The sequence below is a fragment of the Halyomorpha halys genome, unplaced genomic scaffold (assembly GCF_000696795.3).
Source record: "Halyomorpha halys isolate HHAL.00 unplaced genomic scaffold, Hhal_1.1 Scaffold2442.1, whole genome shotgun sequence".
Lineage (NCBI taxonomy): Eukaryota > Metazoa > Arthropoda > Insecta > Hemiptera > Pentatomidae > Halyomorpha > Halyomorpha halys.
The window spans coordinates 7,320-17,510 of record NW_027111072.1 but is presented as its reverse complement, the minus strand read 5'-3'; the positions used below and the strand labels follow the sequence as shown (position 1 = coordinate 17,510).

Below are 10,191 nucleotides of genomic sequence, written 5' to 3'. Positions count from 1 at the left end.
TATAATTAATTAATTACTTAAGTAACAAACATTTTGCTTTCAAAATTAATGCTCCACATGATTTTCTCTCGTAAACATTTAATTGATTGAAATAATATAAACTAATATAAAATTTATATATGTCAACATTTGACTTGTCTTACAGCAATGAAATATCTTATAATATTTTTATTTGCTGCTACTACTTGTGCCATCCCTTTGGAAGAATGGAATTTATTTAAAGTAAGATTATTATGGGAAACAATTAATTTATTAAGATTAGACTTCTCTTGTGATGAGTAATAATACTTATTATTATTCTATTAATAATCCTGTTGTATTATTATAACGCATTTATTTACTATATTTACTCATCTGGTGTAGGCTAAATATAGAAAGAGATATGAAACTAAGGCTGAAGAGCAGAAAAGAATGAAAATTTTCCTAAAGAAGAAACAGATGATCGAGGAACACAATGAGAATTACAAGAATGGGTTTGAGACCTATCACATGACGATGAATCGCTTCGGAGATATGGTAAACATCGTTTGTTAACATAATTTTTTAGTTTTTAAATGTTTGAGTAACTGGTTCATTATACACTTCCAGACGGAGAATGAGTTAAAAGAAAAAGCAAACATATCATATCATAAAAATAACCAATGTGGGGTTTTCATCAAATCAATGAGATTAAAAAATATTCCAGACAATGTTGATTGGAGACAAAAAGGTGCAGTGACTCCCGTCCAAAATCAAGGAAATTGCTGGTCCTCCTGGGCCTTCAGTGGAGTATGTTACATTTACTTAGAAATGTCCTTATTGCAGGAGATGGATATACCCAGTTTTCCTATGACAATGCTTCATTGCTTTCTGTTGCTTTTATATTTCCATATTGCTGAAAAATTTCTTCTACTAATTTAAAGAATTTCAAGAGGCTTTCTAATTGTTAACAGAATTAGCTGCCATACAACAATTGCTTTCAGTAACTTGACAATTAATTAAACAAAAAATGTGTTGTGCTACAATCCATGAAGTTGTCAGGGATATAGCAATTTGTAAGGGAGTACTGCTACTGGGCCAACGGCAGTGCAATGAGCTGATTTTATCAGAATCACCCTCGACTACCAGATTTTTACCCAATTAAGGATACTCACTTCATGGGCTGGATGGACTCTGGAGGAGAAACAGAAAATAATTATCTGCTACTGCTAGCTGGGTCCTTGGAGTTAGTAGCACAGTGCCTTACCAGTGTGCTACTAACTTATATTTAATATTTAGAAAATATTTTTCGTACTTTTCTCAAGTATATATATATATACATATACGAACATATACGTTATCTTTTACTGAAGTGAAACTAAAAATAAAAGGAGAGAGAGGAGTGTGAAATGAAAGGCTTGAAGTAATCTCAAAGACCGATCTATTTGCGGAGCTTGTCCGTCTATATATATATATACATATATATGTTCTACTCGATCAACTGATATCGACCTGTCAGCTGACAGTCCGTAACTCCCCCCCCCACCAGTTTACGAACAATCCTTGTAAACTCTTTATGTACAAATACAATATTAATAAAAAAGATACAAAAACAATAAAACTACAGAAATAGGATTTAAAATAACAGCTCTCTATGCAAAAAAAAAATAGATAACACAAAAAAAAATACAATTTCACATGAATAACTGATATTTACAATCACATGTTCTTATCAAGTCCCTAAAATGAACAGAATGAAAAAATGAAAATAAAACTTTACAATATTGCCCTCCGGATGAGAGTTGAGTACAACCCTGTACATGATGATACCGCTGTTGCAGGAAGCTTTAATTGTTCTAGGTGAACTATTCTTCACTTTTTCGGTTATTTTAAGCTTCCTATGGTAACAGTATTGTGTTCTCTAATCGTTACCACACTTCGAACCTCTGCTACTCTTTAATTCTATTAGTTCCCACTTTTCGGTAAACCACACACGATCTAGAAATTCTTCTTCTCAATTTTGACCCTTACTTTAGCCCACATTTTCCTCCGTACAGTTAACAGCGATATCACTCTCCTCAGTCGCTATATACTGGTAATTCCTCCGACATCCCCACAGTCCAAAAATAATCTCAAAAGGAGAAAATCCCGTGACGGAGTGTATAGAATAATTGTAGGCTGCGATCACTCGTTTCATCGCTTCGTCCGGTTCTAGTCCTTTTTCTAACTGATATACGCGCAGGTGGTCACTCAGGATACTGTAGAGCCTTTCAATACCTTCTCGCCTTTTTGGATGTTCTGAGGTGTTAAGGTGCCACACCACCACCAAGATTTTCATCACTTCTCTGATGTTTGCGTTGCCAAACTCTCTTCCACTCTCAGACGAGATTCTATCCGGTAAGCTGTAAAACTGGAACCACGTGCGTAGGGCTCTTAACACCGCTTCTGCTGACCTCTCTTTCACTGGGTACGCCATAGCTGGTTTGCTAAATACGTCTATCACTGTGATCCACTTGTACCCCTTCCAAGTAAACGAATCCGTTTGAAGATCACTGAGTGATGCTTCTGCAGTGGGTGTCTCCTCCTAGATCGCTTGAGGTGGGTGTCTATCATATTTCCCAGTTAGGCATACGTCACAATTACCGATACTTTCTTGAATTGTGCGCTTCATACCCCACGAGAAGTATCGACGGCGCAACACCTGTAGTGTTGCGTTGAGCCCTCTACGGTTGGTCTTATTCTGGTGATACGCGAGGGTCACCTCCTTTTGGCATTCTGCGTCACAGAGAGTTTCTGCCATCATTGTACATCGTATAAGCAACCGGTTTACTCCAATCTGTTCCCTTCACCAAAGACGCTGAATTTTATCCTAAAGCACTGCATTTCCTACGTATAGATGATAGGTTTGTTCGGCCTTCGATGCATCGTTTAGTACTCTGCAGATTTGGTTCTCCCTCAGAATAGGCAGGGACCATATAGTCACAGTATTACTGCTGCCATATTATCCATGCTCCATCTTCAGTAGCCCCGAGGTTCTGGTTTTCCTTATGATTTGGTGACGTTTATCATTAATGATTTCATCACTTTCTTCCATCTCCGTTGGTCTTTCCACAGTTGAGTCTTCATCTTCAGATGGCTCTTCTCTATTTTCTGATTCTTTAGTGCCTGGTTGTTGTTCTTCCGGGGTCCACTCTCTGAATAACTGTCTAGCATGTCCAGATGGTTCTCCCAGATTATCTTCGATCGCATTGACCATTATTGCCCTTGAGAGCCAGTCTGCAACATTATATTTGTATATGATTTCCATATTATACTGGGTGAGTATTTCCTTTCATCTGGTGATACGCGCGGATGATTCTTTCAATTTTTCTATTCACTGCAAAGGTCCCCGGGAAATGCTCCACTGCCCACACGATTCCTAGAAGTTCCCGTTCGAAGGAGCTGCATCTAGCTCCCGCTTCTGTGGAACGCCGACTGGCATAGGCTATAGTACGCTCTCCCTCTTTAGTCTCCTGTGCCAACACCGCTCGTAGAACATACTCACTTGCATCCGTTGTGAGCGTAAACTGTTTCTCGAAGTCGGTAAATCCAAAAACTGGTTCCCGTTGAAGCTGCTCAATACATTTCCGGATGTTATGTTTGGTGTCACTACTATCTTGCTTCCTTTCTTTAACAAATTATTAAGGGGGACAAGGTTCTCTGCCATATCCGGAACAAACCTTCGGTAGTAATTTAATGCTCCTAGTAATCGCTGAATCCCCTATACGTCTGTTTTTGTACCTCCATCCTTTGCAGAGCCGACACCTTCTGGACGTTCTCTCACACACCTTGCCGGGAGATAGTATGCCCAAAAAAAATTATCTGCTCTTGCCCTAGCGCTGACTTTTCTCAGGAAAGTTTGAGACCGAACTCCATCATTCTCTGGAACGCGCGAACGAACTCCCTCACTCTCCACACGCCCTTCAAGAGTTTCACATGGTCACTTTCTGATTTGCTGAACACTAGTAGGTCGTCCATATATACCTGGCTAACTGCTTCGTCTAATCCCCGCAAGAATTCGTCCATAAGTCTCTGGAATGTTGCAGGTACGTTTTCAGACCAAATAGCATTCTGGTGAATTGGTAGTGGCCTCTTTCAAAAGTAAATGCAGTTTTGTGGTGATCCCTGAAATGCATTTAAATTTGGTGGTATCCCTCTTTAGATCCAATGTGCTAAAAATCTTCGCACCGCCTAATCCATCGAGAATATCTTCATATCTCGGGATAGGGTAGTTTTTATCGGCCGTATTCTCATTGAGTTTACGATAATCGATTACTACCAAGTACTTTTAACCAATTTCGCCCGTGGCACTCTTCTTGCGTACTGCCCACAATGGACTGTTATAGGGCGAAGTGCTGTCCACAATTATCCCTTGCTTCCATAAACTTTCTATTTCTTCCCTAATGTGTTTTCAAAGTGCCTTGGGGTATTGCCTCTCCTTTACATACGTCACCCCACCCTGCTTTAATGTGATTTCGTGCACCGTTCTTGCTGTAGCTCCTAGTACTTCCCCTTCTTTGAAAAAACATCATATTTGTTCAATATTTCCTCTTTCCAATTCCCTCTCTGCTTAATCACGCCAACTCTCGCTTTACCGTCATCCACGAGTTTCTGACAGTTGCACCTCATCCCTCCAATTCTATTATCCCACTGACACCCATTATTTTTAATCTTTGCTTCCACCTTTTCCAAACGATCGCAACCAATCTGATCGTTTATCAAACCATTCAGATAACGATCCATTATCTGGTAGTCGCGGGGCATTTTTCTTATTACAGGGACTGTTACCTTCTCTCCCTTAGCTTCCATTTACTTAATTCCATTTCCGTTTCCCCTTCAATGCTGTAGGGCCCACCCAGAGTGATCAAATGGCAATTACATACCTGTAGTTCCCTCTCTCGATCACACAATCACTCAAGCGACTCTCGACAGATGATTGTGTTTGAGCTCCCAGTGTCCACCAGACAGCTTACTCGTATAATAGGCAAACCGCTGTGCTCTCCTCTCACATATTGGTTCTCCAACGAGCGGTCGCCCCTTTGTGGGCACACTTCTCAAAACTCTTCTCGTCTTCTAGCAGTTTCTCCGGTTCTTCTTCAAGTCCTCCTCCTTTCTGGCTGATCGTTCTCTCACCAAGAGTTTCCACGAATTCTACCCTTAGACAAATTCATACCGGTAATCCTCAAGGTTCAGTCCTTTCTTCTATTCTGTTTAAATTCTATCTTCACGACTATCCATTTCACACATGCCTCCATAGCTATGTTCGCTGATTATACAGCAGTGTTCTCTCAACATAATGACGTAATAATAGCTAGAAATAATTTTCAGTCACCTTAATAATCTACAACAATAGCTTATTAAATGGATGATTAGTCTAAACATTGAAAAATGTACTTCAAAAGTTTTTATTTTCAGACGGCCACCAGACCCACCGGAACTAGTTCATAAAGTTAAAAATGTGCAATGGAATCCGGCCAGTGAAACAGTAAGATACCTGGGAATTCACCTCGATCGCCGCCTTACCTGGGATGAGTATATCAAAATTAAACTAACTCAAACCTACGCAAGGCTAGCAACGCTAGATCCCCTCGTAAATAGAATATTGAAACTCAAACCAAAAACTGCAATACTATGATTGCAATGAATTCTGGGAAGCGGCATCCTTTACGAAAAGAAAGAATTACAATCATTTCAAAATAAAGTCTGAAAAATCGCAGATCATGCTCCTTGGTTTGTAAGAAATAGCCTATTGCACCAGGTATTTCAAATGGCCTGTAAGAACCAAACTTTCTATTAACGGTCGTCCCGATTTTGATCGTTTTCATTCTGTCTGTGATGTTTAAATTCACCCGCGCTAACCTCTTGCTTTTATCCCTTTCCTTCTTTCCCTTCCTTTCTCCCATAACTTTCTCCGAGTAACGTGACTATTGTGTATCTCCTCTCCGTTCATTACCTGGCCCTTATAGTCCTGCCGTTGTCCACGATGCCAAAGAGGATCTCAAATGGCGAAAACCTCGTAATCGTATGTACAGAATGATCATATGGTGCATACGCCTTAGGCAGTGCCACGTCCGATTATAGTTCCTGGTCGACCTGATATAATCGAAGATGGTCACTACGGCGGTCTTGAAGCCGCTCTATGACTTTTCTACTCTTGGGGTGCCCTGGTATATTGAGGTGCCATACCACGTCAGGGTCCTTCATCTTCTTCCGAATCTTGGCATTGTCGAACTCTCTGCCTCAATTTGATGAAATTAGCTCCGGAACTCCGAACAACTGGAACCACAATCGGAGAGCTGTCGACCGGGTGTACAAAGTGCTGAGCGGCGCATTTGCAGTAGGTGTCTCCGTTTTGGTGGGTGTCTATGTGCGTAGACAAACTTTGCAGTTTCCACAATCAGCTTGTAACGGACGAACGTCCTGTCTATCCCCATCTGTCCACCGCCCCATAACCGCTTGATATTTTCACTGACGATGGATTACCCATGAAAAGCAAATAAGATTCTCCAGGTTTTGAAGCATCGTTCAACGTTCAACAAATCTAGTCGTCATCGTATGATATTGCTCCTCCCATTATTGTTACACTCCACTTTGACCAATCTAGTGGTTCATATCTTCCTTATAATATTCCATCGCCCTCCAGTTCCTCTATATCTGTAACTGGTCTTCCTTCCTTCGAGCACTAGATAGATGACTATTCCTCCCTATCGTTTTCCTCCTGATGTTAAACCAAACAGTATCTGGAAAACTACTATCCGCTACCCCCAGAATACCTAGGGGGAGGGGCAAGCTATAGTCAATCAGGTTGAAACATTTCGGGAAAGAAAAGGAGAACGAATCCAAAATTTCAAAAAAATTATATATTATAGTAGAGGTGCTTTATTAGTTATTACAGTTACTATTTGCATGAAGAAAAAATAATTTTCATTAAATTAATCCTTTTTATCACTTCTAGGGAGGGGAGCAGCTTTCCCCCTCCTTCCTTCCGCTGTTTACGCCCATGCCACTATCTAACTTGGTTGAGAGCCGTTTTATAACAACAAAAAAATGTTAAAAGGTTACATTTATCGCTTTGGGAAACATATTGATGCAAAATTGAGATTAATGATGATTTGCAGATAGGGTCATTGGAAGGGCAGCAATTCAAGAAGACTAATAAGCTGGTCCAATTGAGCGTTCAGAATTTATTAGATTGCTCAAAGGCTTACGGCAACTTGGGATGCAGTGGAGGAAGAGCAGCCTATGCATTTAACTACATTAGGGACAATGGAGGTGTTGATCTTGAAGAGTTTTACCCCTACGAAGGGAACGTGAGTAGCATCTACAGTCATGTAACAGAACAAGAATAGAACAAAGATTATTAAGAGGCAATATTTTAAGGTATCATAAAATATATTATATTTATCACTGCAGGACGGATCATGTAGATTCAAATCAGCTTACGTCGGTGCAGAAGATTCTGGCTACACCAACATACCAAGGGGAGATGAAGATGCTCTTGAAGAAGCTGTAGCCAGCGTTGGTCCAATTGCTGTAACAGTGGATGGAAGTCAATCATCGTTTGCACATTATAGTGGAGGTTAATGTTTTTATATATATATTTGCAAACCATTATAAATATGTCACCGTTAGTATTTTCAGGGAATAAAAACCTTTTTATGAGGATACAGCCTTTTATTTCATGATTGGTATTGTATTTTCAGGTGTCTACTATTCCGAAAACTGTAGTAAAGAACTAGTCAATCACTCCATGCTGGTTGTGGGATATGGAGTTGAGAAGGGGCAAGAGTATTGGCTGGTTAAAAATAGTTTCGGCACAGATTGGGGTGAGGCAGGTTACATCAAGATGGCCAAGAACAAGAATAACAACTGTGGTATAGCCTCAGAAGGATCCTACCCCCTTGTTCAATAATTAATTAAAAATGTATTGGCCTAATACACGAATACATCAATAAAGCAAGATTTGATTATGTAAATAAAAACCGAACTGTTAATGAGGATAGAAAATATTTTGGATTGCAAGCTGTTTCTTGAACATAAATAAAATGTTTAAAAAGCTATAATTTAAAATTGATTAAACACATAGGGTCTTAGTTAGTCTCAGAAAGGAAAAAAAAAATCCTTGCTTAACTAGAATCAATGGTCTATAGAAGCAGCTCTACTATTATTTATTTATGGGTATATTATTCCCAGAATATAGATTTTTGGTATATACAATTATTATTTATTTAGGGGAACAAATACAGATTTAAAGGATGATGTTGAAGACGGTGTGCAGACAAACATTGTTCGCCCAATATTTGGCTTAAAGTTTAACAAAATTTGTTGTTTGACCAATGTTTTCTCGGTTTGGACGTTGTCCAAGTAATGATCTCTTTCCACTACTAACCACCTAAAAATTATATTTTTTCTTTAAGCCACTCATATTTCCTTAGTTCCATAATTTTTTCCTAAAACGACTATTTTGCTTATTTCCACCCGAAACCCACCTTTTTTCACTATTTAACTTTTCATACCGCCACAGAACACCCCTGACCACTTCAAACGACATTTTGTCAATGAACGTACTGGAAGACACAATTTGTCAAGTTGATTGTTTTGAATTTTATTACTTGGTTATTTATTTATTTTTTCAAAAAAAGCATTTTTGGCTAATGTCCATCGCTAAAGAACAGAGCGAATAAAAAATGTTCAAAAATACCCCAGAAATGTAATTAGCCAGTTTTCACAGCTATAATTAATGTACATAGTAATTAATAATAAATATATACAAATATGTTTAGCATGGATAAACCCCATATACCTAGGGGAAAGAAGATTAAAAATTTGCATTGCATATTAGCATAAGATGAAGCATATTATGTTAAGATGAAATTACTTAATAGAAATGAAATATATTTAATTTGGTTTACAAGACAGGTCAAGTTCGGAGTCAGGCCACAACAATTTATTTTTATTTCTTCTACTCGCATAACTTAGACATATCAACGCCCTCATGTTTTTGTAGTAGATGAGGAAGGGTTTTATAACAAAAGACAAAGGGTACCTGTTGCATTAATGGAGCCCAGAAGCTAAGACAAAAGACAAAGGGTACCTGTTGCATTAATGGAGCCCAGAAGCTAAGACAAAAGACAAAGGGTACCTGTTGCATTAATGGAGCCCAGAAGCTAAGACAAAAGACAAAGGGTACCTCTTGCATTAATGGAGCCCAGAAGCTAAGACAAAAGACAAAGGGTACCTCTTGCATTAATGGAGCCCAGAAGCTAAGACAAAAGACAAAGGGTACCTCTTGCATTAATGGAGCCCAGAAGCTAACTCCCCGCAGGCAAAGGAACTAGTTTAGTGTCCAGGTCTGAACCATTGTTGCCATCCACTGTTTTATTTACAATTAAATAATAATTTCCTTCCAAAAATTTGTATTATTAATACCCTTTATTTATTACTTAATTTTATTTTTATTTTTGGTGCACACTTATATTAATTTGAAGTATCACTTCGTCGAGTCCTAGGTTCAAACTGGTCTTCCGCGCGACTCATCGATGTTGGAACTTCTCCCTTAAGCGGAAAGGATCCGAACTTATTTAACTCACTATCAACTGCCATCAATATCTCTTTAACAGCTAAGCCATAATCACCCGAAACAACCTCTCTATATTTAGTTCTACAAGCAAGATCATTAACAAAGTTTTCATCTAAATTTTTTTAAACTCATACTGAGATTTCAGTTCCTTCTCACTACCTAACATGGACTTTACACCTTTACAATACTGGATATAGTCAGCTTTCTCCTCTTCTATAGCTTTTTTCATTTTTTAAACTTTAATTTTGATCAACTTTTCATTGCTTTCAACATCAAAACCTGAATCATAATTTAACTCATTTTTAAGAAATCTTTTTCTTATTGTTCTTTAACGTAAGCTAATGGTTTATATGCTTTGGATTCACAACCAGTTTCTTTCCCAACACCAACTATTTAGTTTTTAACAAATAAGATCTTTAATTCCTTTTTTGGTTTCACTTTCAATAGAATAAGGGAAACTCTTAACACTTTGACCACATGTACTTGAGTCTTTGTTTTTAAAACAATTAAGCGTTTTGACATAATCTTTATCAGATTATCTTAGATCTTTATCTTTAACATCTTCAATACCTTCATTTAATGTTTATTGTTGATCTGGTTTCCTTTGTTCTTTC

The 10,191-nt window shown here is 38.3% G+C and overlaps 1 protein-coding gene across 2 annotated transcripts in view; it reads left to right on the top strand.

The window, feature by feature from the left end:
- LOC106691516 (digestive cysteine proteinase 2) overlaps positions 1 to 8,060 on the top strand; it is an 8,243-nt gene extending 183 nt beyond the window's left edge. The window contains exons 2-7 of one of the 2 annotated variants that reach the window (XM_014437312.2): positions 146 to 222; positions 364 to 516; positions 589 to 768; positions 7,116 to 7,307; positions 7,411 to 7,576; positions 7,701 to 8,060. In XM_014437312.2, coding sequence (XP_014292798.1) covers positions 148 to 222; positions 364 to 516; positions 589 to 768; positions 7,116 to 7,307; positions 7,411 to 7,576; positions 7,701 to 7,909 — 975 coding nt within the window. In that variant the 5' untranslated portion in view covers positions 146 to 147 and the 3' untranslated portion in view covers positions 7,910 to 8,060. The remainder of the gene's footprint in view (positions 1 to 145; positions 223 to 363; positions 517 to 588; positions 769 to 7,115; positions 7,308 to 7,410; positions 7,577 to 7,700) is intronic. The other variant, XM_014437313.2, reaches the window with a different exon arrangement.
- Positions 8,061 to 10,191: the final 2,131 nt, after the last annotated feature.